This window comes from Notothenia rossii, assembly GCF_949606895.1.
Source record: "Notothenia rossii genome assembly, chromosome: 10".
Classification (NCBI taxonomy): domain Eukaryota; kingdom Metazoa; phylum Chordata; class Actinopteri; order Perciformes; family Nototheniidae; genus Notothenia; species Notothenia rossii.
Window position 1 is genome coordinate 24,864,803 of NC_136908.1, and position 18,725 is coordinate 24,883,527.

The 18,725-nt window shown below is 42.6% G+C and overlaps 2 protein-coding genes across 2 annotated transcripts in view; one reads left to right on the forward strand and one right to left on the reverse strand.

Moving 5' to 3' along the window:
- macf1a (microtubule actin crosslinking factor 1a) overlaps positions 1 to 18,725 on the reverse strand; it is a gene marked incomplete at its 5' end in the record, with an annotated part of 277,749 nt that overhangs the window by 240,565 nt on the left and 18,459 nt on the right.
- On the forward strand, positions 405 to 14,056 carry LOC307022524 (E3 SUMO-protein ligase ZBED1-like). Its single transcript, XM_079655341.1, has 2 exons — positions 405 to 3,956; positions 10,570 to 14,056. Exon 2 carries the CDS (start codon positions 11,997 to 11,999, stop codon positions 13,599 to 13,601), a length of 1,605 nt encoding a protein of 534 aa, XP_079511467.1. The 5' UTR covers positions 405 to 3,956; positions 10,570 to 11,996; the 3' UTR covers positions 13,602 to 14,056.

Genomic DNA, 18,725 nt, shown 5'->3' on the forward strand with positions numbered 1-18,725 from the left:
TTAGGGATACTTCAAAGAAATAAAAAAAAGAACAACAAAAGCCTGAAATAAGCGCGTTTTTAAGAAAATATAGAGCATTAAAGTCGCTAAGGTTACATAAACGCTATCTATCCATTACGGCGGTGTGTGTACGTATGTGTGCGGGAACACACAGTTGCATCGCTCGGTGTGCTGTCTCCGACCCCTCCTTCAATATCGGCTCCCACCCGGCGACTGCTGTTTTGTGTGCCTCCTGTGTGTGTGTGTGTGTGTGTGTGTGTGTGTGTGTGTGTGTGTGTGTGTGTGTGTGTGTGTGTGTGTGTGTGTGTGTGTGTGTGTGTGTGTGTGTGTGTGTGTGTGTGTGTGTGTGTGTGTGTGTGTGTGTGTGTGTGTGTGTGTGTGTGTGAATAGATCCTACACACCCCAGATGAGTGTCAGCAGAGAGGGGAGTGGGTCTGTCTCCGTCACAAAATCGGCGGAGCTCCAGGCTAAATTGTATCTCTGGCTTCCTATCGCAGGCTGTGTCGGCGTCCTGTAGATCCGAGGCGAGCCGGCCGAGCTCCCAGCATGCTTCCCAGAATCCCCGCCGTAATGGCCGCTTTTATCCGAGGCTTTGCGGTCCGTGTGAATGCGTATGTGTATGTGTTCGCTTCTCTCCCTCTCTCCCTCCTCTGCTCAGGTTTCTAGACTCTTCCTGCAGTGTCTGTATTCCATCCCTCTCTACCGGCCACGCCAGGAACCTCCGCCGCAGGAATTTGAAAAGCCGGTAGGGAGAGCAGCTAGCTTACATGGCTGTGGCTACTGCTCGTGGAAAGTGGGGCAGGAGCGCCCCCGGATGGTGGGCATGGCTCGGTGACAGAAACCACCTATCCTCTGGTCTGAGCAAGCCAACAAATCTTAATAATATAACCGTGTCCGATATAAAACAAATTCACAACGCAAATTAGCCTGCTTACTTTTCACTTGCGTTAGCTAACATAGCCGAAATTAGCCGTTGGAAATGGAATCCAACTGTCACCCACAAGTGTAAATACATAATTTAATTTATCTGGATAACTTAATTTGTCTGTTTTATCTTTTAATGTTTGGAAGCTTACTAGAAAACTTGAGATAATTTTACAAGTTATTCAAAATTGAAAGTGTAGAAAAAGCTCAAGGTGGATGGCGGGGAATATCCAATCTATGTAGCCTACAATTGGATGTTGGCAAGGTAGAAACTTTTTTAATTGGTTGCTTTCGCAACATTTGATGTAATTATCAAACTATACTTGAAATTGATAGACGGAGGTCTTTACGTAACTGACATTTGCTCCACGTTGTGTCTGTAAGTTATTCGTTGTAGAGGGGCTGAATTAATTGAGCATACTGCATCTATCTGGAAGCTAACTGAATCTATATTATAGGCTACACAGCACTATGGCAAAAGTAATTAAAATCCAACTGCAAGCTTTGTTAACATGTCAAAAAAAGAGTCCTTCAAACTAGATTTTGCATTATCTAAACCAAAATGAGTGCAGAATAAATGCAATCACAGATCTGTTCTCAGGCAAAACCAAATCAGAGCACATGGATACAAAGTAAGCAATATGTTAAAAGATTAAACCTCCTGTCACAAGTGAAGTGAAACCTGTCAAACGGGGTGAAACAGCCATCGGTGGATAATCTCAAAATGCAATCAGCCTGAGGTCAAAGCCCATAAAGCAGCCTCACTTAAATGTTCTAAAGATTATGTCATTTAATCCTATAAAGAGACACGTAAAGATGACCTTAAAGTGGGGCAAGCAGAAATAAACAAGTATATTTGTCTTGCTGTAATAAATACAGATTATATAAAGGAAGAGCAGGAAATGGGGGTGGAAGCGGATGGAGATTTGTTTTTTGATTCAAGGCAATATTGGACCGAAATACGTATAAAAGATGCATGAATCACTGCAACTGGCAAACCACTGACTCATGCCTGTTTTTCTACAAAGTTCACCTCATCTTTGTCTACGTTCAGTGGTGACATTATGAGGTAGACCAATGCAATTGAATGCATTTCAATAACACTATTCTGCAAAAAGGCTACTTCTATATTTCTATAATGTTAATTGAATCAATTATATTTTTGAACTATGAGGTCAGTTGTACTCTGCATTGCATTATATTCATATCTGCCCTCTGATACTTTAATTGGGAACTCCTTTAAATATATTATAGTACAAAAATGTGTACTTTCACCCCAGAAATAAACATATGATTGAATTTCCACAATTTGGACTATGTCAACAAAAATAAAACATAATTATTTAGAGTATAGGTAGTTCTCAACGTAGCAGATTGAGGAACACGCTACAAATTAAAGGTAAACAACTTCTTATATGTTAATCTGATTCTGTAAAAAGAGAGACAACTTTTACCAGGAGGGAGCTTGTTCGATACAACACGAACAATATGTATATGTGAAATGTGGTTTAAATTTATGACCATAAAAGATCATGCTTTTGGTCCTCAAGCAGGTGGTCTCTACACAGATATAATTTTCTTTCCCTCCTTTCTCTCTTCCTTTTTTTTCTAATTGCGTTTTTGGTACAACTTGTTGATTTTCAGAAAACTTAGAAGCATTGTGTAGCATGGGCCAAAGATGAATAAATGAAATGTTGGAGGCAGATCTGAATGGTGGGCTGTTAAACAAATTATGTTTCCGTTTCGGTAACTTGCGAGATAAGGCATTTGGTCTTGGTGGAGGTCTGCCCTCATTGAGTGCTATTCTAGTTTTGTTATTCTCCTTTGTGTCTCCTCACTCTGACTCAGCCCTCATTACAGGACTCACACATCACATCAGCCACACTCCAGTGGGAATCCAAATCTGACACACATTCACACTCGCATGTACACACAGGGTCCAATCACAATGCAAGTGTTGGAAGGGGGTCCAACATGCTCATAATAAAAGCTAAACAGGGTGATGGATTTGGTTGTTATCCATCTACAACCTTGAGACACACACACACACACACACACATCACTAAAGAGGGAGGTCGTCTTGACCCTGGTCTCAAGGTCCAAGTAACATTTTATTCCCAGCATACTGCAGAACATCAAGCAATCTTCCACATACAAATGCATCATGGGATTACAGTCAAAACATTTTTTTTAAACCCACATTTCATAATTTTACTGGTATATAAGGACAAACAAAGAAGTATTGTCAGAGAACAGGAGTCCCTTTAGGTTTAGAAGAAGAAAACAACTGTGAGAAACCTTTCTATCTCCGCCTGGTGGTGGATAATGTAACTACAGTACACTCAAATGTTTCTTATGTTTATGGTCGGTCCGTGTACGTTTTGTCAGTTTGATTTTTTGTTTAAAGCAACAGCCAAAAAACGAAAATACCAGCCTTTTTTCGTTTTTGATTAAAAACGAAAAACGGGAAACCAATATGAAGGTAGATATGGTGCAAAATGCGAGAGCGTGTAAAACCTGATGTGAGCACTTGCAGAAAAAAAATCTGAGCTTGTGTGCATACATTTACACTTGTATAAAATATCCACGTAACTGTGAACCAAATGTACACTTGTATAAAATATCCACGTAACTGAGAACCAAATTTGAAGTCACAGAAGAAAAAAGTTTTGTAGCTTGTAGAAAAAAAATGAACTTAGTGATGAAATGTTCACTTGCAGAAAAATACATATCTTTTAAATATATTTTCCATTACAACTGCAACTTGGTTATTACAACCTCTCACATCAATCATTACAACTTGACGAATCTGCTCTGTGGCAGTATAAATCGAAGAATCTGCGGTCTTGACTTTTGCCACACTTCTTGCGATAAATGTGTCGCAAAAGTAATTTTCACCTGTAGATCAGCTGTAGATGTGGGGGGACGGAGGGGGGTTGGAGCGAAGGGACGGAGCTATCAGAACGACGAGGCTTGACTGCGGGGAACGGTTGTGTCGCTACCAGTCCTCTGACATGGCGCGTTAATCAACGGTAAGTGTTGCCCATTACTTGCCCAGTATTACTTTGAATATTATTATTGTGATTGAGGATTAAATCCGCTTTGAAGACCACCGTTTTATATCGTGCAGTTTAGCGGCAAAATAACGTCAGTTAGCCAGCTAACGCTAGCTTTGTTGAGTTTATGCTAGCTAAACAAGTAGTGGTTGTAGTCTACAGCAGTAATTAATATATTATAGCCTACTGCTTTGGCACTAACGGTTGATAACCGTTTATGAAAATGAAACCAATTGAACTGTACTGAAATAATGACACGTTTTATAATTGTCTTGGGGTCCTGCTGTGTTTTTAAAGCCTTTGTAAATTATCCATGCTATTTTCTATTTAGAACGAAGACTTCAGAATCTTAAAATCCCTTGACGTTTGTATGCAATTGTGCTAAATTCAACTCTGGAATCAAGCAAATATTAATATGTTTGCATGACATTAGTTATTTATATTTTGCCGTCACTTAATTATACGTTTAATACATTTAAGTCAAGCTAAGGTACATGTGATGTATGGCGTTATATTTGTGCCTCTATCCTGAGCACGCAATGAAACATGTTGAGCATAGAAAATGCGATTGAGCACGCACTTCAACATTTTTGAGCACAAATAAATATATTTTCTCATAAAACAACTGCTCCGTGCGCAAGCAGACCGCTGCACGCGCTCTCTCTCCCTCGCTTGCACGCGCTCTCTCTCCCTCGCTTGCTCGACCTCTCCACCCTGTGCGCGCTCAGCTTTGCTTCTCAAGTTGTCACAGCGTGACAAATGTGCCACAAAACCAACCAATCGGAGAACTCGAGAAGGTCCATTTTGATTTGGCTGGTCGTCTCCAATCATATCTTCTTTCTGAAATGAGAGAGGGATTTTCGGTTGCCATCAGGCTGTTGACGTTCTTATTACACATCCATCGTTGACATTTACAGGACATGACAGACTCGAATGAAGAGAATAGTACGCCACAGTGTCAGGTGAGTTATACATTTCTAGTTTTCTGATATCACGTTATTGTTTGCAATGCCTGAGTTTGCTAGCCGGCAACATAGCTATATGGGTAGTTTAAGCAAAAAGCTAACAAACCGTAGCCTACATGTACATGAACCCTTCTGAGGTATTGATTACTTGCTGTAAGCATTAGAGGTGGCAGAATGACAAAACATGTTTCTCTCTCTATCACAATTTTGGGTTGTCCAGAACCTGGACCAACTTCTGTTTCCTGTTCTACAATGGGCATAGAGCTTGCGTTAATGTTCAACAGGACAACTAAACAGATTAGGCTAGGACCGGATAAAGTTAGCAACACACGTTTTTTTATTTTATTTTATTTAACCTTTATTTAACCAGATAAAAAGCATTGAGATGAAATCTCATTTACAATGCTGACCTGGCCAAGAAAGCAGCAACGTTACACATAACACATAACACAAACATATAAAATACAGAGAACATAACTAAGAAAACAAAAGACGAAAAAAGCAGTTACTACATTGTGCACATTAGGACAGTAAGAAAGGCACTACTTATTACTGCAAGAGCAGCTGGTGGTAAGGACTTCTGACAACTTCAATTTAAAACAGGCTATAGAGACAAGTGCCGTCAGTTTGAGGCGTGATTGAAAGTCATTCCAAGACCAAGGACCATAATAAAAGAGACTCCTTTTTCCAGCCTCAGTCCGCACAGCAGGAACCTGGAACCGTATCCAGGCACTGGATCTGAGGTTGTAAAAGTCACAAACTGGAGCAAATCTGGCACATATGTAGAGTGGAAGCTTTCCTAAAATGGCTTTATACATTAATAAAAACCAATGCTGCATCCTACGCATAGTGAGTGAGGACCATCCAGTTAGGCTATACAGTGTGCAATGATGAGTCCTATAGGGTGCATTTGATATATAACGCAGTGCAGCATGGTAGAGTGGGTCAAGTTTGGCCAAGACAGTGGGACAGGCAAATCTATAAATGGTGTCACCGTAGTCCAGCTGGGACAGGAATAAGCCAGAGACCAACCTTTTACGGGATGAAGTTGAAAAACAACATTTAAGTCTGTAAAGGAAGCCAAGAGTGAATTTCAATTTCTTTGTTAGAACTTCGATATGGTGTTTGAAGTTCAGATTATTGTCCAACCAAAAGCCAAGATATTTGTAGGTATCAACAAACTCAACAGAGACGCCATCAAGGGTGTCAATGGAGGACGCTGACTTGGGAGCAAAAAGCATTGCTTTGGTTTTCTTACTGTTCAAAAGCAGTTTGGAATCAAGAAGTGCATGCTGCAGCGTGATAAAATCAGATTTTAAATTGGAAACGGCCATATCCAGAGAAGGAGCACATGAATATACAATAGTGTCATCAGCATAGATATGATAGGTAGAAAATTGCATCTGATTACAAATATTGTTTACATATAATAAAAAGAGCAAAGGCCCCAAAATAGAGCCCTGTGGAACGCCCTTCTCCAAGGTGACAGGGTCAGAGACAGTGCTACCCAACCTGACGCATTGAGTACGGTCGGTTAGATAACTCTGAAACCAGCAAATGGCGTTATGACCTAAACGAGACACCAACATAACATTTGACATAATATGGTGATCTAAAGTATCAAATGCTTTGGCTAGGTCAATAAACAATGCAACACAAACAGATTTGTTATCCAAAGCGGCCTTGATATCCTCTAAGACTTTCAGACTGGCAGTCACAGTACTGTGCTTTGATCTGAATCCAGATTGCATAGGGTTAAGGATGTTGTGTGAATTTAAAAAAAGTTTTAGCTCAGTAGAAACTAGGGACTCAAGAATCTTTGATAACACAGAAAGATTTGAGATAGGACGATAATTATTTAACTCAGTGGGATCGCCAGCTTTCAAGAGGGGCGATAACAGAGCTTGCTTCCACAGAGCTGGCAGTGTGTGAGTGGACAGGGAGAGATTACAAATATCAGTTACTGGTTGTGCTATAATCGGAGCTGCAATTTTGAAAAAGAATGGGTCGAGGCCGTCAGGCCCGGCAGACTTTTTAGGATCAATTGAGTGCAAACCCTGTAAGACTTCAGAGACCAAGAAAGAAGCAAAATCAAAAACAGGGGAGCTCATCTCTTGACTAGGGCTGTGAGTACGACCATTTAGAGAGTCATGACTTTGCTCATCAAAAATGTGACCAGCCTTTTTGAAGTGAGCATTGAAAGCATTAGACATACCATCTGAATCTGAAATAAAAGAATCACTGACCTTCAGTTTTTGTGGGAAACTAGAAACCTTCTTGTTCTGAAGTGATTTAATTGTTTTCCAGAACTTAGAATGGCCATTAAAACAATCAGTGGTTAAGCTCAGATACTAATCAGCTTTAGCTTTTTTAATAAGAAGGGTTGAACATTTATTTCTGAGAACACGAAAAAGAAGCCAGTCATCACTAGTGTTAGACTTTCTAGCTAAAGACCATTGCTTATTTCGATCATGAATTAGATCAGATAGTTCTCTAGTAAACCATTGAGTGTTCCTATTCTTGACTCTGAATTTTCTAAGGGGGGCATGTCTATTAATAATCGATAAAAAGTGATCAATAAAAAATTGGACGGCAACATCGACAGATGGAATTAACGCTATGAAGTGCCATTTAACCTCCGCCAGATCGTGTAGGAAAGCCTGCTCAGAGAAGTGTTTGAAGCAGCGCCTGAGGACAATAAGGCCCTTGGCTTTGGGCAACTTAGTGCTCCTAACGCAAGCAATAGTGCAATGGTCACTGATATCATTAGGAAAAACACCAACAGACACATACTTATGAGCTGCATTTGTTAGAATGACATCTATAAGTGTATCGTTATTGGGTTTGGCAGGGTTTATTCTAGTGGGACTATCAATAAGCTGAGTTAAGTTCAAAGAATCACAAACCTGCTTAAACTGTGAAGATTTATCACTCAACCAGTCCCAATTTAAATCACCCATTAATATGATTTCAGAAGAAAACATAGACAACAATTCAGTAAGGCTAGTAGTTGCATCCATGATGGCCGATGGAGGCCTATAACAGCCAATAACAGTGAGAGGAGCATTTGCTATAGTTATTTGGACTGCTAGCAACTCAAATTGCCTTGGAATTGAAATTGAGTGAAGGACTGAGCACTGTAGTTTCTCAGCAGTGTATATTGCAACACCACCAGCACGTTAACCATGAACAGCCTATTAATCCGTTCTCTTAATATTATTCCGTCCAACGTTGTGGAATTAGAGAGATAGGGCTTCTTAACGTGCTTTTATCCGGGGTGGAGGGAGTTAAATATTAGTTAAATATAACATTGGGTCGTGTGATTGTAGTGGGTGAAATGAGGATATCCATTTTGGAGTTCAAGCTAGCATAATATAGTTAACGTTACACACTAATAAGGAAGAGAGCTATTTTTGTGATACATTGCTATTGATATGGATTTAGAGTGGATATTTGAGACTTCTAAACAGTAAACAAAAACGTGATTTATGGGTGAGTGTTTTTAGCAGAGTCATATAATGTCTTTGTGATTCTGTTGATTATTACTTGTCTGTATTATGTTGCAGCTCAGCTGATTTTGGATTGATGGCAAAGGGAGAGGGACTTAAGTGAGAGTGAAAACACAAGGTAAGTTTCAAATAAGTCCGCCATTTCCCATCCTATAGGTTGCTAGATGTATCTAACCCTTTCTCCTGTCTTTGTCTCCCTCTTTCAGCAAAAGAACCCCAGGGGGATTCAATGGAGCCTGAAGACCGGCAATGAAACCCTCACCCTGAGCCTGAGTCTCAACTCCCAGAGTTTTGCAAGCCTCTCCGAGTTCCTTATTTTGATTAAAAAGACATTAAGCTTCCCAATGGCGTGGTCTTCGTTTTGTGAATAATATGATTGCCTCACATATTTTGTTGCTGTTGTTGTCTGTTGTGATAGTTAAATTGCTCCTGTTGACTTGAGCCAGCCATTCTTTCCTCCTCTCTGTGTCAGTGGGGAAGCCGTACATTCATACTCCTTTCTTTGAGCGATTGGAGCATCCCCAGGCAGCACAGCAAACCATGGGGGAGACTATGCCAGGACAACACAGAGGAAAAGGCACAGACAAACTGCACGCATGCTATTCAATGTTTATTGAATTCCATTTATTTACATGGATGTTCCTAAAACAACACATTTAACATCATCATCATGCTGCTGCTGCTGCTGCTAGTCCTTTGACTCATTGTGCTGTCACTTGACAATCATTGATAGGCACCTGTCGGTCTCCTGTCCTTTCTGAAAGTCATAAAGATTACATTAGTCATTTAGATTACTTATGTCCTCAATTACCAGGGGATTACTGAAACCACCATGAATTAAAGAAATGGTAGAAATTATTCTAATCAGAATTTTTAAACCTTCCTTCCCATCCCCTCCCTCTAAATATATCAATAAGGATGTGATGTTCTTGACTCATACAAGTTTAAGAAGATATTTGTTTTCAAGAATTCAAAGCAATAAACAACAGCAACAGGCTCTGTAACCAAGGCAACGTTAGCCTAACATGTACAGTATGTTAACAGGTAAGATAGCTGCTCACACTATCCATGTATATTTTCTACTTTTTGTAATGCTATGTTATTTCTATTTAAGATGTTTACATTTTCGATTTTTTAATTCTAGTCTTTTAACTGTCTAATGTACAATGCCTTGTCTTTTGCTGCTGCAGCATAAACATTTCCCCAATTGGTATCAATAAAGTACTTCTTATTTTGTCTTAATCCTCAAATATTAGCACATTTTACTTTAAAAAAAAACAAACACATTGATGTAACTACATACACATATCGATATGTTGTATACATATTGCAAATCAAAACCTTTATTGACCACTAACTACCAAAAATTGCATTTCTATCCTGTTATTAATGCATTCAAATCAGGATTCATGGCCCGCCACAAACTTCCGGGAACTTTCTGAGTCTCTCTGAACCACGTGAAGATCAAGCATTTTGGACTTCCGCTGTCGCAACTCTTCTCTCTACATGGTGCTGGACCAGCCAATCAGAGTTGACCTTCTCAAGTTCTCCGATTGGTTGGTTTTGTTGCACATTTGTAACGCTGTGACAACTTGAGCGAGCGCAAGCAAAGCTGAGCGCGCACAGGCTGGAGAGGTCAAGCGAGCGAGGGAGAGAGAGCGCGTGCAGCGGTCTGCTTACTCACGGAGCAGGAGTTTTATGAGAGAAAATATATTTCTCTGTGCTCAAAAATGTTCAAGTGCGCGTTCAATCGCATTTTCTATGCTCAACATGTTTCATTGCGTGCTAAGGATAAAGGCACAAATATAACGCCATAGTGATGGTAGCTAGTTAGTACTCTTACCTGTGAGGCCTCCTCCAAACACCATAATAACCAGACTGTACCATTAAAACTAAGTACCAGTTCTAGATCCTTGACTTTAGACAAACAATTCAAGAGACAACATGTATTTAAAGACCAATCTTTATTTGAAGTTGCCTCTTAACCTGATATATTAGTTATACAGTAATAGTATTGACAATCTAAAAAAACTGAGCAACTCAACTGTCAACTTTATATTTCTTATTGTCTAAAGCATTTATTATTTGCTTATCATTTTTTCCCCTCATATTCAGTGTGGACGGATTGAGACAGTGTGGTATCCATAGAGCTGCAGAGACTTCAGGGAGAAACCTCTGTGTGATAGACGTCCTGTCTGTTGGTTTGGAGAGGACTGAGGGTCTTTCATCAGCGAGGAGGTCCAGGCCTGATGAAGGAGCCCATGCTGGGCAAAGCTGATACCAACTGCACAGGCCTAGTCTGTCATAGTGCTGCGTACCGGTACGCCGAACCGGTACTGGACTTGTAAAAAGTTTCGGTTCAAGTCCAGTTAAAACCGGAACGTCGGGAACCGGTACTTACGTATATTCTCCTTTTTGTTCTAAACCATCTAAAACCTTCCATAGATCGAGAAATTTGCGCTGAGAAAAGACGAAAAACATTGTTTTGGCTTCTGATATGGCGGCCATTACTGAACTCACGAAGTCTCGCAAAATATCGCAACTGCTCGCGAGATTTGTGTGACGTCAAGGGAAGCTGGCTTAGACATAGTGGACACTGACAGCGTGGGATGCTGGTTGCCATATTTGGTAGTGTAGCTTACTGACAGCATGGGATACTGGTTGCCATATATGGTAGTGTAGCTAAGCTAACTCCTTTGTATGTAAACACAATGCCGCGGTGCTTTAAATCCAGTAAGGTGTGGGACCATGTGACGAAACTGCCGCTAGATACTGCGAAGTGTAACCTGTGCGGGAACGTGATCAAGTGCGCTGGGGGAACATCGAACATAGCGAGGCACTTGAGGAGAAACCACAAAATAGAAACAACTCCACATGCGGCCTCAGCCACATTGGCGGCGATGTTTGGCGACCAAAATAACAACGATCAAGGTAAGCTGAACAATACTTTTGGAGGATTTTCCGTTCAGGGAATAGGCTTTTAAAAAATTGGCATTCTTAGCATTATAGCAAGATATACTAGTAGTAGCATTGGTCCGACTAGCCGACTAGGGCGTTTATTCAGTGTCATCTTTTATTATTATTATTATTATTATTATTATTATTATATTATTATATATATATATTATATATTAGTATTATCAACTGATTCTTAAATACTACATTATTTTTTTAAATCATGGCAAGTTTGCAACGGTAGGTATTATGAAATCTATGATAGTCTTATTTATTTTGCATGATCACCTGGCAAGATAACTAATAAACAAGTAATAATATATTAAAGATTTCTTATTTCCTTTATTATTTACACAGTAACCCTGAGAAAGTAGGAATATGCTTTGGTTCAATTGGTTAATCAATTTTATTTTGCTTTCAGCCCAGGCCCAACCTCCACGTGCCCCACAGCCCCCACCTGTGTCCCACACTGCCACTACTGGGACACCTGCCTTACCATCACTAGATTCATTACCGTCAACGTCAAGTTCCACTTCCACTGTGGCCAGCACTACTGTAACGCCTTCACCTTGGCAAAGCTTACCAAGATGCCTGCAGAGAAACAGCATAAGATAACCGGCAGATTGTGTCATTACATTGTAAAATCACTGCGCCCATTCTCCATCGTGGAAGACACATACTTTCGGGCATTCCTAAGCAAGCTGAACACATCCTACAAAGTCCCAAGTCGTGGAGAAGTATCAGAGAGGTTCCTCCCCAAGATGTACGAAGCAGCCCTTCTCAATCTCAAGACTGAGCTACAAGAGGTGGAGTACGCGGCCTTGACTGGAGATGGTTGGACATCTAGGGTGGCTGACCATTACTTAACACTGACTGTCCACTACATGAAAGACTGGGAGATGAAAGTAAGAGTCCTACAAACGTTGAAGGCAGAAGTTTCCCAGACAGGGGACAACATCGCGGCCGAGATTGGACAGTGTTTGGAAGACTTCAGCCTCAAGGGCAAAGTAGAGGTAATGACCACTGACAATGCAAAAGCCATGGTCAATGCTACTACTAGTGCAGGGATTCCACTGTCTCTAGGATGTTTTGCCCACACTCTGAATCTTTCCACACAGAAGGCCATGAATGTGCCAACTGTAGGCACAATGCTAGCTGTCATCAGACCTCCCATCATATTTTTCCGCAACTCATATCTTGGCAAGATTGTGCTAAAGGAGAAACAGAAAGCGCTGGACAGACCATCACACAACCTAATCCTGGATTGCAAAACCCGCTGGAACATCTCTTACATGATGGTCGAGAGATTTGTGGAACAGTACCCAGCAATAGTGGCTGCACCATTCGATGAGAGACTTAAGAAGAAAGACAGCTTTAAGAAGCTGCAACGATGCACAGACAAGAACATTGAGAGGATGGAACACTTCTTGGAGGCGATGAAGCTCCCTTACATGATAACTGTGGCCATGTCATCTGAGAAACGCCCAACATCAGGACAGGTGCTCCCCATGATCGACAAACTGGAAGTCCATCTGGCTGAAAAAGAAGAAGATGAGAAGTTCATCCAAGACATCAAATCAGCAATCAGGAATGATCTATCTACCCGGTACCAGGATGATGCAAGGAGAGAATTCCTTCAAGAGGCTAGCGCCCTAGACCCCAGGTTCAAGGGTTCCCCTGTTGTGACCGTGGATGTGTGGGATCGGATAACAAACAAAATCGAAGTTGCCCAGGCCCAAGTACAGGTGAAGAAGGAAGCTGAGGAGGGGGGAGCTATGCCACAGTTGCCACTAAAGGTCAAACAGGATGGTCTTCGTGACACTGACACACCTCCTCCCGCTAAGAAGGCAAAGCTAACAGCCATGGAGGAAATATTCCAAGATGAAGACGATTTCATGGTGACCCACATTGAGCCACCCCTGCCTGTCCGACTACGTATTCAACAAGAGATCCTGAAGTTCAAATGCATGCCAAAGCTGAAATCAACAGATGATATTATTGCTTTCTGGGGGGGGAAATCTGATGAGCTACCATTGCTCAGTACATTGGCAAGGAAGTACCTGGTTGTTCCTGGTACGAGTGTACCAAGCGAGCGTGTCTTTAGCACTGCTGGTGATATAGTGTCTGCCGAAAGAGCAACACTTCACCCAGACAATGTCAATATGCTGTTGTTCTTGAACAAGAACACATAGACTTGTACTCTTGCATATTGAGTCTTGTATATACATCACTATGTATGTAGTTGTGTTGTGTAGTTAGTAACACATGTAGAGTTCTAGAAAAAACATGGTGTAGACACAAGTTGGAAGGGGGCACAATAAACCTGACAAGTTTGAATTTGAGTTGATTATGAGTTTATTTTCAATTGATAATTAGCTCACAATAAGTTCACTTTAGTTACTCACACAACTTGACACAAGTCCGGACTTATAAGTCCGGACCTGAACCTGAACCTCTGGACTTGAGTCCGGACCTGAACCTGAATGTGAGTCCAGGTACACAGCACTAGTCTGTCACGTTATTTGACTAAATGTGTTTACTTATACATGTAATAGGCTTTACACCTTCTGTCCATATGTTCTTTTTATTTAAAACATTTTTGATTAACTTTTGGTTCACATTTCAATAAATTGTATTTGTATTTGCACTCCTTTCGTCCATTATTCTTACTGAAAATGTTAGATTACACATTCACATCTGATTGAAGATTGGCCCCATTTATTTGTGATGTTGCAAACTCTGCGGTAAAAGGCACAAGTGATGTGAAGCTCATAAAGTGAGGAAAATAGAAATAATCAGCTGATGGAGTGTAGATGTTGAAATAGATGCATCCCATCAGCTGACTATGTTCTTCGCCACACTTTATAAGCCTGACTATAACCACCCCTTCTCTGAGGTGCAGGCAGCGTTACAAACAAATGATGGTCCTGATAGACTACAAAAATATTCGGTGTGCAGATCTTTGTTTTCACAATAAAAGTAGTTTTCTTAGTGAAACTTTTTTTTTTCTTCTGTGACTTCAAATTTGGTTCACAGTTACGTGGATATTTTATACAAGTCTACATTTGGTTCACAGTTACGTGGATATTTTATACAAGTGTAAATGTATGCACACAAGTGCTCACATCAGGTTTTACACGCTCTTGCATTTTGCACCGTATCTACCTTCATAAACCAAAGCCGTTTTCCCGTTTTTGTTTTCTGAATCAAAAGACGGATAACGAGAAAACCTGTGACAAATGTCAGCGATGTGAACAGAACTGTCGCCCAACTTTCACCTGCACCCAGCACCAAGCGGGAAAACTATCATACAGTCGGCCCCTAAAACAGTTCACACAGTAATGGAACAGTTGTTAAGCATTATTTTGTCCAACTAGTCTACATTATGAATTTGATGTTTGTCTAAACTGCTAAGAAGCCGACAGTTGAGTTAGAACAGAAAGACTTGCAGGCCATAATCACTGCTAGATGCTCAAAAGAGGAATGTGTGTTTAAGGCTTACATGAACTGAATTGAAACACTGTCCATTAATTCATTAATAAACAAGACATTGAATTCAAAGTTTTAGGCATTTTCATTTGTAGCACGCTGTAAATATGAACTATGAATGAACACGTGCAATGTGGAAACACACAAATAGGTTTATTCTCAATACTCATAACAGTATCAGACACAATGACTTTACTGAGAGTGAAGATGAAATGAACATAGTTACTGTATGGTACTGAAGACAAAATGCAGTATATTGCATTTACCTCTTCCTCTAACTCTCTCTCCAAAATTGGCCTCCATTGTTGTGCACAACAAAGTGTTCACGCTCAGGTTTATAAGTGATCTAATTTTAACATACAGGAGCATTTTGGGTGCAGGGGCTTGACGATTGAGTGTGGTATTTCAGTGGCAGTGTTTAGCAAACAACACACAGACTGTCGGTTTTGAATAACGTGTCTAATGTAAATAAGAGTGTAGTTATTTGGTCAATCCAGTGTCCAGCTTGTCGCTGTGTGACAACGTCATGTTTGTTGCGATACCTACAAGATTTACCTGTGACAAATGTCAGCGATGTAAACAGAAATGTCGACCTACTTTCACCTGCACCCAGCAGCAAGCGGGAGAAATGTTTCAAGTTGTACATATGAAGTTACGTCTACAATTAGGAGGGTGAGTAATTAAGCTTTTATTTCTGTAACGTTAAACTTATTGTTTTTCTTCAACAAATTTGACTACATTGAAAGACAGAGGAGGGACAGTATGTGCATTCTTAATGAACATACTTTGTATTTTTTACGTGTCAGGGTGTTATGCTACAGGTCCATGAAGACAGGCCCCACAGTGAGTTCAGGATGGAGTGTTACTGTCTTAGTTACCGTCTGGTTGAACATGTTCCTGGGGATTCGGCTCATTTCAGACAGGTTAGACGCAGCCAATAGTAAAACATAAACTTTAATATAACTAGCACAAGGTAGCTACCCCCCAGAAATTGACTGACTGGTCTGTGTGTGCTGCACAGAGGTCACAGTTGTGTTTTGTTCCTGTTCTGTTATTAAAGAGTTATTTTTCTTCGTTCATTGTATAAAAGTAAATCAATTCATTTCAGTCAGTGGTGTAACTATTGACGGTGCAGCCGGTGCAACGCACCGGGGCCCAGAGCTGGCCAGGGGCCCATGCAAAAAAATCTAACCCTAACCCTTTTGTTGGGGCCCCAATGGCATTGACCGGTTCACGCAATCTTCAAAGTAACCAAGCAACCGAAATCAATTTGTAATTTGTCTGTCCAATGATCTTTCATGTCATGTAATAACTTAAGCGAACCGTTTCGTCAACCTGTACTGTACTGTAGCAGCAGCAAGTTCAGCAGCATTATAAAAATGTAATAGCTTGCATTTATTAATGTACAGCAAACCAAAGCACAAGAGCTGAAAACATTTCCGGTTAGCATTGGCTTGTGGCTAACATTGTTGCTAAATGAATGTACAGTTTATTTTGAAAAAGCTTTATTGAAAGGCGTCTCCATTGTCAACAGTGACGTCACTTCCGGTTTTACGTTAACAATGATTACAGCCGTTAAAATGCATTAAATAAAAAGTCATGAATGAGTGTATGAGGAGAAAAGGCGTGTGGAGTTATTGTCACGATTCTCATGTTATGTCACGTTTATAGTTTTGTAGGTTTGGGTGTTTTTGCTATTTTCCATGTCATGTTTTCCATTGGGTTATTGTCGGGTCCTTTTCCCCTGTGTTTTCCTCTTGTCATTAGTTTCCCTGGTGTGTCTAATTGTCTGATTATGTTCACCTGGGCCCCTGTGTTTTCTCCTCCCTCCTCACCTGTGTCTTGTTGTGTGATTGAGTCTTGTGTGTATTTAAGTTCTGGGTTGTCTGTCTGTCTTGGTCGGTTTGTCTTGTTCCCTGACTAGTTCTGCGGTGAGTGTTCTGTTTGTCATTGTGTATATACCTCATAGCCTTGAAATAAAGGAAGTTCAGTTTATATCTGCATTTGGGTCCTGCTTGTTTCACAAACCGTGACAGTACAAACCGACCAAAAAATGGGCCCAGCAGATCCGTTCGAGTCGGAATTATTAAATGTTTCCTTTTTTTTGGCTAACTGCTCGGATAGATGGAAGAGAGCACCCGGAGTTCAGCAGCGCGAGGCTGTATTGTCGGAGGCGCGCCAGATGGCTAGGGAGAAACCAGGTATGGTGAAGTTCTTACCTGGCTGGATTTCAAAGATCCTCCCTGTGTGTGATTCCCGGCCTGCTAGCCCCAGGCATGCTAGCTCCCGGCCTCCCAATTCCCAACCTGGCACCATACGCCTCGGTGGTTTCCGTCTGCAGTCAGCCCGTGCTTCTGCCCCAGTTCCTGCTCCTGTCCAGGAGTCATATTCTGGAACTCGTCTGGCTTATGGAGGTCCACGGAGTATTCAGGCGGCTGCTAAGAGGCGGAGTCGCAAGGCCAAGCAGGCAGCTCAAGCCCCAAGAGCCATGGTTCCGGCTCCAGAACCGGACCTTACAGCCATGTTTCCGGCTCCAGAACCGGACCTTACAGCCATGTTTCCGGCCCCAGAGCCGGACCTTACAGCCATGTTTCCGGCTCCAGAACCGGACCTTAGAGCCATGTTTCCGGCTCCAGAACCGGACCTTACAGCCATGTTTCTGGCTCCAGTGCCGGCCCACACAGCTATGTTTCCAGCTCCAGAACCGGACCTTACAGCCATGTTTCCGGCTCCAGAACCGGACTTTACAGCCATGTTTCCGGCTCTAGAACCGGACCTTACAGCCATGGTTCCGGCTTCAGTGCCGGCTCCAGTAACCATGGTCCCGACTCCGGCTCCTCGTCACCTGCTGACTCATCGGCCGACGCCAGCTCCTCGAGTCCTGTCGGCGTACCGGCCGACTCCAGCACCTCGTCTCCGGTTGGCTGTCTGTCCGACGCCAGCTCCCCGAGTCCTGTCGGCGTACCGGCCGACTCCAGCACCTCGTCTCCTGTTGGCTGTCCGTCCGACGCCAGCTCCCCATGTCCTGTCAGCATACCGGCCGACTCCAGCACCTCGTCTCCGGTTGGCTGTCCGTCCGACGCCAGCTCCCCGTGTCCTGATGGCTGCTCGTCCGACTCCAGCTCCCCGTGTCCTGATGGCTGTCCGTCCGACGCCAGCTCCCCGTGTCCTGATGGCTGTCCGCCCGACGCCAACTCCATGTCTTGTCACGTTGGAGGTCCCGCAGACTAGTCTTCTGCCGGGGGTCCTGCCAACCCCATGTCCTGAGCCGTTGGAGGTCCCGCAGACTACTCTTCTGCCGGGGGTCCTGCCAACCCCATGTCCTGAGCCGTTGGAGGTCCCGCAGACTGCTCTTCTGCCGAGGGTCCTGCCAACCCCATGTCCTGTGCCGTTGGAGGTCCCGCAGACTACTCTTCTGCCGGGGGTCCTGCCAACCCCATGTCCTGTGCTGTTGGAGGTCCCGCAGACTACTCTTCTGCCGGGGGTCCTGCCAACTCCATGTCTTGTCACGTTGGAGGTCCCGCAGACTACTCTTCTGCCGGGGGTCCTGCCAACTCCATGTCTGGTCCCGTTGGAGGTCCCGCAGACTACTCTTCTGCCGGGGGTCCTGCCAACCCCATGTCCTGAGCCGTTGAAGGTCCCGCAGACTGCTCTTCTGCCGGGGGTCCTGCCAACTCCATGTCGTGCCACGTTGGAGGTCCCGCCGACTGCTTTTCCGCTGGGGGTCCTGCCAACTCCATGTCCTGTCGCGTTTGGGATTCCGCCGACTGCTCTCCTGCCGGGGGTCCTGCCGGTCCTGTGTCCTCTTCCATGGGGGATCTTGCCGA